Source organism: Canis lupus, chromosome 34, assembly GCF_003254725.2.
Source record: "Canis lupus dingo isolate Sandy chromosome 34, ASM325472v2, whole genome shotgun sequence".
NCBI lineage: Eukaryota > Metazoa > Chordata > Mammalia > Carnivora > Canidae > Canis > Canis lupus.
In genome coordinates, this window is record NC_064276.1 from 18,883,942 (window position 1) to 18,899,725 (window position 15,784).

Here is a 15,784-nt window from a genome sequence, read left to right on the forward strand (position 1 = left end):
ACTTTTATATTTTTCTCCCCAAACAGGGATGGGGCATTTCCTCTTTATTTCCATGTTATATCTATTTATTCGTGAGACTCTGACCTTGCTTTATGTTCCCTTGACCTTCTGAATTTGTTTTCTTTTTAGATCATTTCTTTTAGGGCATCAAGAAACCCTTCATCAATGCAAATACACAGATCTCTAAAGCTTCCTGAAGCCCATTCATTCACTCCTCTGCTAGGAGACCCGTTTACCTGGGCAGTACCAGTAAATCTGTGATCAAGGTAAGTAAGAAAAATAAATAATTGGCCCCCATCACATCCCTGAGGTTCTATTTCTCAGTGTCTTCAATGTGACAACTTGGAGGCCTGATCTTATGAGGCCTGGAATTGTGTTTATTTGACTTGCACCATGGTTTTTTAAATTGGAAGATTTTATATACACTCCTGGAGGCCAGCTTCTCTTGAGAAATGGGATTTGTTAATACTGGGTTGCTCTCCATCATGGGAGCAATTGGCTCAAGCTGAGTGCTGGCTGTTGCCATGACATAGGGCAGGTGCTCTCCTGTTTGCTAGAGCATCCCCCCCCAAACCCCACGTCCTCTCACTTACCTCACTTATATTAACTACCTAGCCTCTGCTGCCATTTGGATTTGGGATCCCTCACAGAGACCTTTGTAGTTCCCTCCTAGGAATTTTCCTAGCACCTGCCTCAAAAGCGTCTCCTCTCTCTCCTTCCCCATCTGATTTTTCCCATTTGAGCTGCCAGTGTTTTCAGTCACAAGTCCTAATATGTGTCTAACATCAAGGGCTGACCAGCTGTGTCAGAGTAAGAACTGAAGCTGTTGGCATTGCACTGATCATATACACAGAAATAGAATATCATCCCAAGTCCACCTCTTCTGAGAAAAAAATATATTTTCAGTCACCCTGTGTTTACAGGTCAGATACAACATGGTAGGCTATCAACTGACGATCACAGAACACTAAGTAACGAACTTGTCCTTTACTGAAGAAGTAGCTTAAGCTCATGTTTACCTTTCCCCCGAATTTTCCACTTAGCACAAACGATGATTATTATGAATGCTAACATTATGCTATCAAGTCTTGATTATTAAAGGACAAATGATTATCCAGTCCTCAAATCTCTTCTAACTCATTGACTTATTGCTGACGGTTTCATTTTTCTTTAGTATAGTTATCTCTAGCTTGGTAGAGAGCAAAATTAAAAGTACAAATCATGAACCAGCCAATCAGCTCAAATCAGAGGGCATCTTGTTTGATTCTCTTTGCCTCAACCCTGCACATGTCTGCAGAAACCCTGTATGAGCACCCTCCATTCCTCTCCCTGCCCAAGTTCAGGGACAAGGTAATAGGGAAGAGGAAAGGGAGAACCTGATGAATGAGAATGCTAATTAATGGGAATGTATTGATAGCTCCAATAAAAGCTTCACTGAGACGAACGGTTGGGGGTTTTAATTTACCCTCAATGTTCCTACCACCTCTTGCCCTGTGGTAATCCCAAACTGGAGATTACAGACACACTTTCAGCCCCCTGAGTTCAAAGGCAAGGTAGGGTACTTGGCTTGATTGGCACTTTGGAATACTCTCCAAAAAAGGTCCACTTTTGAGATTAAAGGGACCCTTCATTCAATAGAATAGAAAACATCTTGTTACTAGACAGTGGGGAGTTTCAATCTAAGTGTAGGCTCAATAAACATGACTGTGCAGCATTTATGTAAGTCCCTGACGCTTTAGCAATTGGAGGGTATAAGTGCATTCTTGGAATGAAGAGAGCCTCTCTCTCATTGAAGAGCATTAGAAGATAGGGAAACTGCTTTCTGAGTGAAAGGTGAAGTGGCAGGGCCAAAAGAAAAAAGAAATTTAAACACTCATACAATCTTCAAAGTAGAGCTCTATAATCTTCAAAGTGGAGATTTGATGATCCCTCTCAGAGAGGTGTTTACAGAGGGATGCTTACATTGGGAGGGGAAACCTAAAGGCCTGCCCAAAGCTTGGGGTCTGCAAGTTATTATTACAGTTAAGAATCACCACACTATATGTCTAAATGAGAGAGCCTATACGATGTAGTTGCTTATATACTACTGCATGTTCTTCTTACAGATGCCCATAATAATCAATAGTATCATACCAACATCTGAAACATTTCAATTCCACTCATTTATCCACTCTCATTCTCATAAGCATCCTGTGAGATAGCTGTAATTTCCATTTTACATACCAGAAAATGAAGAATCAGAGAAGTGAGTAACTTTCCCAAGGGCAGAGAGTAAGAAAGAGGCAGAGTGGAAGCTGAAACTCAGCGCTGATTTTTGGATGCAGCAAAACCCAGGGATTAGTATCTACATTTCATGTAAAGGGAAACACAGCCTAACATATGGAGTTGTAAAGCCATTTGCCCAGGGTTTCTGGAGAGATAATTTACTTATTTCACATGAGAGTTACTGAGTTTCCTGATAAGTACAGCAAAAGGCTGCTTTCAAAATCTTTGGCCAAATAACAAATCCATTAACATTTTCTTGAGTAAATGTTGATTTAAGTGAAGAATTAAAATTAATCGTCACTTGAATCTTTCTTGAGAATATCTATTGTTTTTCAATCTCTTTTTTCATAAAACATGTGCAAGTATGAACAGTTTAAGGAAAATATATCATACTGCATATGCTAATCACATCAGCTCTAAATGTAAAGATGGACTCTGGTGTATCACAGAAATGCCCCTAATGCAGAAGGACGATAATTCTCCAAAGTTCTAATTAGTAGAGGATAACAGAGGGATAATTAACTCTGATACTCTTTCCTTTGGACATAAAAAACCAAGTAAACAAAAACCATGTTAAGCTAAGTTTAGAGACCACCTAAGTCAACTTCTGGATGAGAGAATATGAAATCGTGGTAGTGAGGAAGAGAGAATGACGTGTGGAATTTTGTTCAATGTGAATTTCTACTTCCACAATCAAACAGCACACTTCACAGTTCCGGGCTTGTGAAAAAAGCCCCATGCTTGGTTTCCACGGTGTTTCTGGCCCTGATATGCACGAACTCCCCCAGGTTAGCAGAGCTGGTTCTCTCCTGACAGCCCTCTTTCCGGCTCCCTGAGGGTTACCTCCTCTTCAGTCTCTCTGGGTCCCTCTCTGACCTAACACCCTGTACACCCATACATTTCAGGATAAAGGTCCCTGTGTTCCTAGAAGCCCTGAAATTTGGGCTCTGGAAAGATTTTTAAAGACAATGCATTCCTTCACTGACCTGTTCAAAACATATCTGCTGATTGACTACCTCCCCGTCCACTCCCTCACCTGTAGGAAAAAGTGCAACTCCTGGGAACAGCATGGAGATCCTGCTGTGGCTGCCTCCCACCTGCCTTCCCATGCCACCTCAGAACCATTTGCCTCTCTCTTCACATCCAGTGTCCTCCAGCATGTCTGCCCTTTGCCCAGCCTACTTCTCCCCTCCTAGCACACACCTGGCTCCTACTTTCTTCGGAGCATTCCCATTTCTTTCTCAGACTCAAATGCAACTTTCTTTCTGAAGTCTAATCCTACTTTCTCAGGTGCTCCCACAACACACTCACTATTCATGGTTCCTTGTTAAGACAAAGCCCACCGTATTATATTGTATTTCTTTCTTTTGTGAGGGCTTCAGGGAGGGTAGGTATGGTTGGTTAAACTGTGTTTTCCAAGAAGCTATGTTGAAGGCCTAGCCCCATACTTGTGAATGCAACTGTATTTGGAAATAGGGTCTCTGCAGATGTCCTCAAGCTAAGGTGATGTCACACTGGATGAGGGTGGGCCAAATCCAACAACTAGTGTCCTTATAAGAAAAGAGAAATTTGGACAGAGAGACACAGAGACACAGAGGGAGAATGCATGTGAAGATGAATGCAGAGTTTGGAGTTTTGCAGCTCTAAGCCAAGGGATGCCAAGAATTGCTGGCAACCACTGGAAGCAAGAAGAGAGGCATGGATGGAACAGATTCTCCCTCAGAGCCTGGGAAGGAACCAATCCTGCTGACACCTTGATTTCAGACTTTTAGCCTCCAGAATTGTGGAAGAATTAATTTCTGTTGTTGCAAGTCACCTAGTTTGTGGTGATAATGTCAGGTGGCCTTAGGAAACGAATACAGTTGGTGATAGATTCTGGATATGCTCATCTTCCCAACTAGAACCATGGGCTCCTAGAAGTAGGGCCTGTGGTAATCCTGATTTCCTTGGCCCCAGCACAATATTAACACAGAATAGATGCTCAACATGTTTTGGCCAAATGAGGGAACATACTTGGGAATCAACCTTCTTTTGCTTTTAGGTCAGTGGATCCCAAGAAGGGCTTAGGAATGAGGTGGAGTGAGAGCAGTTTTGCATCAAAATAATGACTTAGGGAAGACAAAGGGAAAAATCGAAGTTGGAAAAGATGTATCTAAAACCTTGTAGGTGGATTGTAAGAAAAAGTGGAGGCCAAGGCTGGGGTTGGTCAGGGAGGGAGTGTTTTGAATATCTTGGACTGCATTTTGAAACAATGGGTGATGATCAGGCCCCGGAAGGCGATGCTGTACTAGACTGAGGAGTTAAGGGTAGAGTGGGGAAGAGGAGACCAACAGAGCAAGCCAACGATAAGGCTAGATTGGCGTTTGGGGGGAGATGATAATAAATGATCCCGAAGGCAAACCACGTGAGTTTAAATTTTATAAAATGTGACAAGGATTGTGGTAGCAAGTCCTTATGTGGCAGAAACAGGACAAAAACATGGGCAGCTGCCAAACTGAAGGCCTGAGAAGAAAGAGCATCAAGATGGCCAGGGCCCTGCTAAGGATATCTCGAGGAAGGGACATCATGGGGACCAGCAGGGAGCTGAGGAACACGGGAGGTAAAGTCTCCTACGGGGCACTGCAGTTGGTTGTTGTGTGGGAGGGAGAGGGTTGTCACTCGGTGTGCACCATCCGCTTACTCCTGGGCTCAGGGAAGATGATGTGTTTGTCATCCCTGATGAATGAGTCTGGCTTCTGTTTTTAGAAACCTTTGGAATATATTCTACAACTTCCCTCAATAACTCATTTTAGCCTTTAATGGGTCTCCAGGCCAGGAGAATCTTCCTCCCATCCAAAACAGCAATTCCTCACTTGAGAAGCACATCCCCCGCCCCGCTCCCCCGTCTCATTCTTTCCTGAGCTGAGATGAAGAGTAAGGTGTGGTTACTATTTCCTGTTGTGAATCCTTCATACACGGGAGGACTAGTTCCCAGCCCCTGCTTCTCCTCTCCAACAAAACAAAACAAAACAAAACAAAACAAAACAAAACAAAACAAAACAAAGATTTTGGTTTATTTAAGGTTTTCTCATGGGGCCATTAATTATCTCTGTGGTTCTTCCCTAGTCTCTTTCTTGGGTGTTTCGTTGGCCATGGAGTACCAAACTGGGCATTGAGAGATGAAGGGAAGTATAGCAGGATAAATGGAGACTGCAGAGTCAGACCTAGGTTTTAATAGCAGCTTCCCTGCTATTAAATATGTTATAAATCTAACAGTGTTTATTTCCTGGAGGATACTATGATTGTCCACAATAAGTCTTAATTACTTGTATAAAGAAAAGTTTTTAAATAAATTGTACATATATTTTTATAAAAACATATTATCACAAATATTTAAAAATATGTGTATCAAGTAAACTGCTGAAATATATCAAAAAAGGTAATACTGTGTTTCTGAGTGATGGCACTATGTGTGATTGGTTTCTTCTTTAACTTTTTTTTTTTTTTTAGATTTTATTTATTCATTCATGAGAAATACATAGAGAGAGGCAGAGACATAGGCAGAGGGAGAAGCAGGCTCCATGCAGGGAGCCCAATGTGGGACTTGATCCCAGGACCCCAGGATCACGTCTATGCTCAACCATTGAGCAACCCAGGCATCCCTCTTCTTTAACTTTTCTGAACTTTACAAATTATTTACAATGATATTTCAATGTATTATGTAATCATACTTTATGATATAGTACTAAATTATATAATGATAAATGCATTGAAAAAATTTTATCAAGATAAATGAAGAGGAAAAAAAAGCACATTGTCTATTGCTGTATTGATGACTCATGTCCTATGACCAATAGATATTTATCTGTCCCTTTCAGAGCATCACCAAATCTCAGTGTTTTTAAGGCTTCTGAGTCACCTAAGATGACTATTATTTGATGTAGGATCTATCTTTGTAATAATGTAAATATTAAAAATAATAGTAATAATTAATATCAATGTGCCAAGCCTTTGTAATATGCACTTTGAATGCATTGCTTCATTGAAGGTTTGGGATAATTCTATGGTACTTAGGTAAGGTACTTGTAGTAGGGAGAATAATGTCCTGAAAATGTCCATGTTCGAATGCTTGGAAGCTGTGAATATGTTCATTTATATGGCAAAAGGCAATTAAAGTTGAAGGTGGAATTGAAATGGTCAGTCAGCTGACCTTGAGATAGGGAGATGATCCTGAATTATCTGAGTGGGTCCAGTATAATCACAAGGGTCCATTTAAGTGGAAGAGGGAGGCAGAAGGATATTGTGAGAAGGATGCCATGTAGAGAAAGACTCGATAGGCCATTGCTGGCTTTAAAGAAAGAAGGGGGCCCCAGACAACCTCTAGATGCAAGAAAAGGTAAGGAAATGGATTTCCCCCTGGAGCCCCCAGAAAGGAATGCAGCCCTGAGGATACACTGATTTTTAACCCAGTGAGACCTATTTCAGATTTCTGACCTCCAGAACTACAATATAATAAATTAGTGTAGTGATATGCTATAGCATCCATAGGAAACAACAACAACAAAAAGTTATTATATCCCAATTTTACAGATGAGCAGACTAAGGCTTAGAAAAGTAACTTGATTAAGGTCACATATAAGTGGTTATGACAACACCAGCATTTGAATCCAGGTTGTCTGGTGATAGCATCTGTACCCTAGGGCACCTGGCCTCACTGGAGCCCCAGATGTTTGTCCAGCATCAGCCAGAATATTAAAATCTGAAAATGCTCTCATCAGTAGCCCCCTATACTTAAGATGGCTCTAAGTAATAGAACTGATGTCCTATATTTGGTGCTTAAAGTGGTCCTTCCAGCCATTTTCCTCATTGATTTATTGGGCTAAATAACTTAATTCCTCCTTAATGAGAAATACTTTTTAAATATTTGAGGTCAGTAATCACTTCTCCCTAAGTCTTTTCTTCTCTGGGTGAAACAATCCCCGATTCAGTCTTTTCCTTAAAAGAAGACATTAAATTCCAGCACTTTCTTGACCTCTTCCCTCTGGAAAGCATCCATACTGTCACACCCATTTGAGGAGCAGCCAGTTCTTAACCTTACTTTGAGTTTCTTCCATGAGCTTATCATGCTGACCTAAACCCTTCTGAACTTGATTATATATTACACCTTGAGCTCTTTGACGGAAATATTTCTAAAAATCAGTAAATACTGATAATTTTTGGATTCTCTTTTTTTTTAAAGGTTTTATTTATTTATTCATGAGAGACACAGAGAGAGGCAGAGACATAGGCAGAGGGAGAAGCAGGCTCCCTGTGGGGAGCCGATGCAGGACTCAATCCCAGGACCCCGGGATCACACCCTGAGTCAAAAGCAGATGCTCAACCCCTGTGCCACGCAGGTGCCCCTGGATTATTTGTCCTAAATATGTGAAAATATAGCTTGTTTTCAAGTTCCTTTTGATATTATCACAAACTAATTCCACTCTTTATTGACAGGAATCCTACCTTTCTTGTTTTAGTCTGGCAGGGGCTAGAAGAAAAGGCCTGTTAAGCTACAATAAGGAGCTGTTTTGGCAAACGAGCAACTTTGTAAGGAGCCTCGAGATATCATAGGCTCCTTGTGTGTACCAGTCTGAGAAGCTGTGCTACCTGTTCTAATGGACTGGGGGGCCAGAAGGAAAATGAAGCAAATGTCAAGAGCCAATGTGATTTTGGAGCACCTGGATGGCTCAGTTGGTTAAGCACCCGACTCCTGATTTTGGCTCAGGTCATGATGTCAGGGTCACAAGATCAAGCCCTGCATTCGGCTCTGTGCTCAGTGCTAAGTCTGCCAGAGATTCTCTCCTCTTCTCCCTCTATCCACCCCTACACACACACACACTCTCTCTCTCTTTCTCAAATAAATAAATCTTTAAAAAAAAAAGTCAATGTGATTTTATCATATTATTAAAATACTATGAATCTCTAGGATAGAGAGACCTGCACACAAATATTAGTAACAGCCTCCTAAAATTTTCAATCTAAATGATCCATGTTGCTGTTCCCTTGTTTCTGCAAATAATCAAGGGCTGACTGTAAACAAAGAAGACAGCCAAGAAAAACCCCTGAACTTATGCAGTTGCATAATGATGAATGTTTGGTGAAAAAAACATGAACCCATATTTCATTCATTTAACTCCCTGAATCTCTTCCAAGAAGGGGTAGGGAGGGTGGCAGATAAACATTTGTGTGGGCTAGTATATAAACATTCCAGTAATTAAGTAGGCTGCTCTGTCAGAACTGACTTGAAGAGTCAAAGGTACTTGAACACAAAACATAAGGTTTGCATTTCCTTTTTAAATACCTACAGGAGTAAGAATAAAAATAGAAATGCCACAGTCAACTTCATTTGGGGCTTTTCTGAATCCCAAATGTTTGAAAAAATAGTTTGATATATTGAGGGAAACAGGTGCAGACAGTTTGGACCCTCTGGGTACTGAGGGCAGGTCTCTCGAGGGTGCCAAGTATTAGGGAGGAGCAAAACTCAACTCAGGGCACAGAATGACACCTCCAATGGTGAGGATTTTAACCCTGCTTCGTTCGTCTGCTGCTGTTGTATCTTTATGCTTTGGGAAAGTCAAACGTCTGGGCTGTAACACTAGGCTACCTCAAAGGGCTCCTGGAAAGAATAACTTAGAATGGTTTCATTTTTAGATTATAAAAAAGAAAGAAAATCTTATGTAAATGGTGATAAAGTCTATGCTTGTGACTGCAGAACATAGTACAGGCATTCAAGAGGGGAGGCCCTTTGATTTCCAGAATTGTATGATTTGAGCTTTACCGGCTTCTATTTTGCCTCCCACAGAACATTGCTGTGTTCATCTAAAGTAAGAGAAGAGGTGCTGGGTGGATGAGGGTAGAGTCAATATGAATGAAGAGTCGTTACATCTTGTGTCTGACTGACCTTGACCATCCCCCTACCCACCGACAGTACACTCCTTGCCTCCAGCTGGTAAGCCCCTAGGTATCCGTGGAGCCCATGACTCCTGTCCTGTGACTCCACCTTACTCACTCTTATCTGTTCCTCCTGCTACCATGTCAGCTGGGGTCTGGGACCCCAACCTTGATCCTATCTCTAGCCTTGGCTTGGCATTTGGGCTTAGAATCTCAGGTATTCAGACCCCAGATCTCTGCCTCTGGCTTTAATGGGCATTTTCTCTGTAGCTCCAGTTCTATGGAATCCAAATCCATCCCAGCTAATTGATGCCATACTCTCACCCCTTAGGAGAGGGATTTAGATAGATTCAGTGGATCATAGATGGGGTTGCTTCCAACTTTTAGTTGTCCTCCAACTTTTCAGTTCCAGGGCCATGCCAATAAAGCAAAGACTTCATGATGACTGAATCCCACTAGCCACTCTATCAGAAAAGCCTGTCACTGGCAATTTAAGGCAATGCTTTCCTCATGCTAGTTATTCAGCAACACTCAACAACAGATGTTTATTGATTGCCTACCGTGTGCCATGAACTTATACATGATCTCATTATACTTATAGCAACCTTGCAGGATTTTCAGGGGAGGAAGCAAAGTATTAAAGAGATTAAGTAACTTGCCCAAGGTCACACAGCTAGTAAGTGGCAGAGCCAACTTTGAATGCCAACTTAGACTATACCCTGCTGCCTCATTCTATAAATAACTGTTAAGTGCTTAGTTATTTGCAAGATGTATTTCCAACCTCTTAAGGTCTCATGCTACATTAGGGCTTCTGGGGGAACCCCTCATCAATTACTCCACGGGCCTGATTCCAAGAAAGCTAACACTCCAGAGTCTATTAATTACCCAAGAGCTTTGGGGAAAGGTGGTCAGCTTTTGGTAGGAATGAGGTACGGTTTCGGTCCCTTTGAAGTGCCTAACAGGAAGTATCTTGCCTCAGCCTAAACTGCTGAGGGACATATTCAAGTGGATGGCACTCAACAGGTTTGGAATAACACATTCCTCAAGTGCTCTGAGTTTCTGAGCAACAACGAAAAAATTCCATAGTTAGGCTTCTCTTTCTGGACGTTCAACCACAGTGACTTTGGAATTTGGTAGCTTCCATGTATATATTCTGTATATTAAAAAAGTTCTTCACAGAGAGTTAATCCAGAAACTCCACAGAGGACTGGTTCTTAGCTATCTGGAAGACTTCAGTGGTGTCATCAGCTCATCTGCTAATACTGACGACTGCCTGTTTGAGGGACTGATCATCCCTTCCCTCCTCCTGAGCTAAAGCCCTCTTTCCTCCATAATCTTATCTTTATTGCAAACTTCCCCCCTGCGAGCCCTGGCAAATGTGAGTTTTTTTTTTTTTAATAAATTCCTTCCAGCTTATGGAAGAAACATGCATAGATGCAAGGAGCCCCCCCTTAGGAGGGCTCTGTACTTGGTTTAATTAATGCTCTACTGTCGCAGACTTGAAATTCTTAATAGTTTTGTTCAAAGGGCCCTACATTTTAACATTGCACAAATCATATATTCGGTCCTGCTCTGTGCTTAGACACTGGGATAGGGAGAAGAGTCATACCACACAAGTTAAGAGTGGGTAGTGTACCTGTGGTCTCCCTTTGGAACTCAGCAGGCATTTTCCCACAGAGATAATCCATAAAGATGGGTAGACTTGATAAAAGCTCTACCCTTCTTAGCCTCAATATTTTCATCTCCAAAATGGAGACAGCAGCACTTGCCCTTGCATGTGATTGTGAGCATTGCAGCGGCCCATGTATGTAGTACCCATCAGAGTGTTTGATACACAATAGGCATTTGATAAATGAAATCCATGGGAGACAGCAGGGGCAGAAAACGGAGTTTGAACTCTGGAGGAGTTCGGAGCTAGCTTAGAATCATATCAGCTCTGGTGTTTGAAAAGATGTATGACTTCACTTAAGTGACTTGGCTTCTCGCAGCCTCAGCGTCTTTATCTATAAAACGCCTTTATCTAATATTTATCTTGTAGAGTGATCTTGAGATTTCGAAACTATAATGTATTTAACGAACCTAGTTTATCCCCTGGCACCTAGTAAGAGCTCAAAAAATAACAGTTCTCAGGATGGTTCCTTTGTAACATTATTTCTAAACAATTCATTTATAAGTGATATAGGGATACAGCCATTAAGTGTCTTATACTATCCAACTTCTTTTACGCTGTATGACCTACAAAATGCAACCCCCTCATATGTGCAAATCACTTTGTAAAAAATATTTGAAGATTATTCTTCCTTCTTTGCTTGACTGTGAATTCCCTGAAGGCAGGAATCAGGTCTTATTTATCCTTGTATCCTAGAACTCCTTCTAACACATGTTAGACTCGCAGCTGAGTTAAATCTGTCTTCTGCTGTTTATGCCAACAACAAGATGATAATTTTTCATAAGATTTCTAAATTAGCAATTATTAGCCTATCAATGATTATGAAGTAGAATGTACCCAAAATAGTCCTATCTCTGCCATTAAAGGCCTTTTTGTCCTTGCCCATCACACTTGGCTCATGTTCCTGCATTCTTGGGTGTGATTCTTACTCTATTAGCAAAGCTATTCCACTAGGGAACAGAACTCGGTTTCGAACAACCAATCACCTTCTCTGGCAACAACCTGTGTAGAGAAGCCACTGGAGGAAGAATTTCCTAAAAGCCCAACCAAACCCCAAGGTCCCTTTTAGGATTCCAGGCGGCCTCAGAATTGTGACCTTTAACTATGAGAGGGCTTTGGGTCCCTGCAAGAGCCTTCTGATCGTTATGGACTTTCTCTCCAGAAAAAGATAGTCAATGTCTTCTATACAATTTCAAGGTGTTCTCAGAGTTTCTGCAGCCCTTGTACCTTAGGTTAAGAATTCTTGTTAGACTAGCCCAGAAAACTGAATGAGCGATGTGAAAGATTCAAGTTTCCTGATAAATTCTAGCCCTGATTAGTTACACTCCCTTGTTCAAAGCAAAACAAAACAAAACAGTTACAACTCCCTAGATTTAACCTCAGAATTATCCCAGAGGGCCCAGTGTGGCACCTTAACTGTAAGACCATCCAGCCAAGCAGTGACTACTCTCTGGAAAACCTAAGTGCAGCCGAGTAAAACGAAGCCTTGTTTAATAATATCGTTTACATTTCCAAATCCCGGGTATCAAGCTTTCTTCCTATCCCTTGTGGCCCTTCCTAAGTTTAGCCGTTGGTGTAATGGTGTAACCATGGCAACAACCACCTGCCTATTTAAAACCATCTCCAAAGCTAAATAAGGAAGCCTGGAAAAAATGGCTGCTCGCCTGCCTCTCAGTGGACAAACTGGGCACTCATGAGTATTTTCAACATGAGCAAGCAGGCAGGGTGGAAGCAGCATGGACTCAAAGTTCTTACTAGGAAGGGGTCTAGGACCTTGTGAAACAGGACCCATTTCTACGTCACTAGGTCTCCACTTACTTGCAGGCACACGGATTTGTGTGTAAATCTGGATTTACACACAAATCCGTGTGCCTGTCATGCCAGGCGACCGTACTACCTTGACCTCGACCAGGGGAAGAAGGGTGGGCCCTGAACTGCAGAGTAGTCTTATTAACAGAACTAGGAAAGTGGAAGGAAAAACAGTCACCAGATCATAGTGAAATGCACAATTGCAACTCTTCTTCTGACAGAGGGAGGTATCTTTCTAATTATATTTAATCATGTGGACAATTGACAATTACTCTCTTTATGTCATATGTTGACCTGTCTATTGATCTTTAGAATATGGAGAAATTTCTCCCTCCTTCTGCTTTCTCATTCTCTACCTACTATAGAGGTTTTGCTTCTTCCCTGCCAAAAGACCAGCACGGCTTGCTCTTCCCCAAGCATCCTGCTTTCTCTCACTCATTGTTATCCTTTTATAGTTGGTTCCTTCTCTCTGGGCTGCCCTTCTCTTTTTGTCAACCTGAAAAATACATACTTGTTTTCCATGTCTCGGCATCTCTATAGATAGAAGCCCTTCCATACCAAATTCCATGTCCTTGCTTTGTGTTCCTATAAGTCAGCTTGATTCGTACCACTGAACACAAGTCACTCTGCATATCTTCCTTCTGGTCTGCACCACCGGACTGCGAGCCCCTACACATGTCTGTCCAAAACACCTACAGAACAGTGCCTGGCACAGAGTATGTTTTCAAAAGCTAGTGTTGAATGAATGAATGAGCAGAACCCTTATGGATTTCACAAGCATATGGCATCTTAACAAGTATGTGTGCATGAGTATGCATAAGGGCCCCCCTGTGAAAAGAGTGCCTAAAAGGTCTACAATGGGTGGAAGAGAAGAAATAATTTAGCGTGTATGTGAGAGTGACAAAGGATGTACAAGAAGGGTCAGCTGATTACAGTAAGAGTGGGGGGTGAACATATACCTGTTAATAGTGATTTGTGAGTGTGCATGGGCTGTGTGTGCGAGCCTGATGGAATATGCCTGGCACAGAAGACCCACCCTAAGAAGATGAGTTTAGCTAGTAGATTCCACAGATCTCAGATTGCTTTTCCTGAAGCTGAAGAATGTTACGATAGGACTTTTTACCCCTGTTAACCTCCTAGGTGGCAGTGGGGGGTGGTGGATATTGTCAGGGGAAAGGAGTAGGAATGAAAATGATGGCACTCTTTGGGGTGTGAGGCTTTAAATAAATGTCTTCCGACAATACTGGACCTCCGCTCTGAAGGGAATCCTATGGGCTATATAAGTCACTCCCTCAGGCTAAGTCTGCATTCCTCCCCCCCACCTGCTGGAGGGTGGGGCGGGATCCAATGGTCATCTTGAAATGGTACAACACAGAGGAAAAGGGATGGAAATCAAAGAGAAGGGGAAAAAAAAAAGGAAAGAAGAATGGAGAAAGGTATTTTAGCAGTCCCGGGTAGCTATATGCCAGTCACAACTCACTTCTCGCATATTCACTCCCACCAGCAAGAAGGATTTAGTTTTGCTTGCAAAAAAATCTGGTTTTCTCTCTCGTGTTTTTGGACCTAACATCCAGGCTTCACACAGGGGCTGAGGCTGGGACCTGGGGGGCTCCTGGTGTCCCAGCCCCTGCAGGGGCCTCCCTCTGCTGCCCTCTGCTGTTGGGGGGGGGGACACAGAGGCGACGCCCTCTCTGCCCTCCTGGCCCGGCCTACCCCCTCCACCCCCCTCCCCTGCTGCCACCCCCTCCCTTCCAGAGAGGCTGAGGCCCCTGCCATGCAGCCTGCTCCTCCCCACAGAAATTCCAGGGGGCCGAGGCTGCAGCAGCTTTCCATCTGGAGAAAGCGGCCAAGCCCCAGGAGGGGGTTCCAGCTAGCCAGGCGCAGGCCCCCACCCCTCGAGGCGGGCACAGCGCGCCCTCCCTGCCCGCCCGCAGTCCCCCCCTCTTCACAGCATCCTCTGCGAGGGGACAGGCGGCCAGGCTGCTGCAGGTTTCTGACACCGTTTTCTGCTTGGAAATGGAAACCCTCCTTCCGGCAACGTGGCAGGAAAGCCAAGTCCCTGGGTGGCCGGGCCAAGAACGTTCGGGTGAGAGCAGGTGGAGGCTGCGGTGTGGTTGGCTGGGGGGGTGGGGGGGTGGAGGGCAGTGCAGGGCTGGAGGGGGGCTGCAGCTTCATGGCACTCTTACCTGCTGTTGAATTTTTCAGGGTGTTTCTCTCTCATCACGTGGAATCTGTGTGCGATGGAAGCATCCTGAAAGGGAAGAAAAAAGCGGCCGCCTGATGAGTGGTCATGACCATGCAGTGCGCACAGAAAAGCAGCACACGGGCTCCCACTGCAATCCCCCAGACCTTGAGAATCCATGTCACAGGGGAGGCTCCCACAAAGGGGCAACGCTAGGTCCAAGGTCAGGGGCTACAGAGATTGTAGAGCCTAGACCAGTCCACCCTTCGCAGTTTTCACTCTCCACCACAGTTCAGGGTGAATGAAGGGGACAAGCCACTGCCCTTTGAGGAGTGAGAGGGTGTCTGGGTGTGGGGGCAGTTATAGTACAGAAGCCCGTGCGTGGGGCTGAGTGTGAATTTCTGGAAATGCCTTGCCATATTAACTCTTTTTTAAAAAAATACTTTTTATTTTGGAATATTTTAAGACTCACAAGAAGTTGCAAAAATAGTACAGAGAGTTCCTGTATCCCTTTCACCCAGCTTCCCCCAATAACATCTTATGTAACTATGCTACACTGTCAAAACCAGAACACTGACTTTGGTAGATGCGGCTATATATTAATTCTAATAATCCATAGCAATAGAAATTATTAGTAGCATTGAATAACATGCTTAGTAGGTATTAAAAATATATTTAAACTCCTGGCTTCTTTTCCCTGATCTCCACAGAAAGGACTTTCCCCAAAGTCAAGAAGAGTCTCACTGCCACCTTCTATGGACACTCTGCTGTCCTCTTATTTGCACACCCCTAGCTGCACTATTGACGACCTGCTCCTCAGAACTCACGATTGGGAAGGCTTCCAGGCCACCATGCTTCTGAGTTTTGCATCCTCTGACCAGAACTGCTCCGCCCTGAGTCCCATCTGCAGCCTACACTCCATGTCATGGACCATCTCGAGTTCTCATACT

At 43.2% G+C, this 15,784-nt stretch overlaps 1 protein-coding gene across 7 annotated transcripts in view; it reads right to left on the minus strand.

Moving 5' to 3' along the window:
- Positions 1 to 15,784, minus strand: part of DGKG (diacylglycerol kinase gamma) — a 205,367-nt gene that overhangs the window by 82,123 nt on the left and 107,460 nt on the right. For all 7 annotated transcript variants that reach the window (XR_007408100.1, XR_007408101.1, XR_004811855.2 and 4 more), the window contains one exon: positions 14,839 to 14,903. Coding sequence is in view for 1 of the 7 variants with exons in the window: in XM_025451551.3 (XP_025307336.1) it covers positions 14,839 to 14,903 (65 nt within the window). In the remaining 6 variants the exon portion in view is untranslated. The remainder of the gene's footprint in view (positions 1 to 14,838; positions 14,904 to 15,784) is intronic.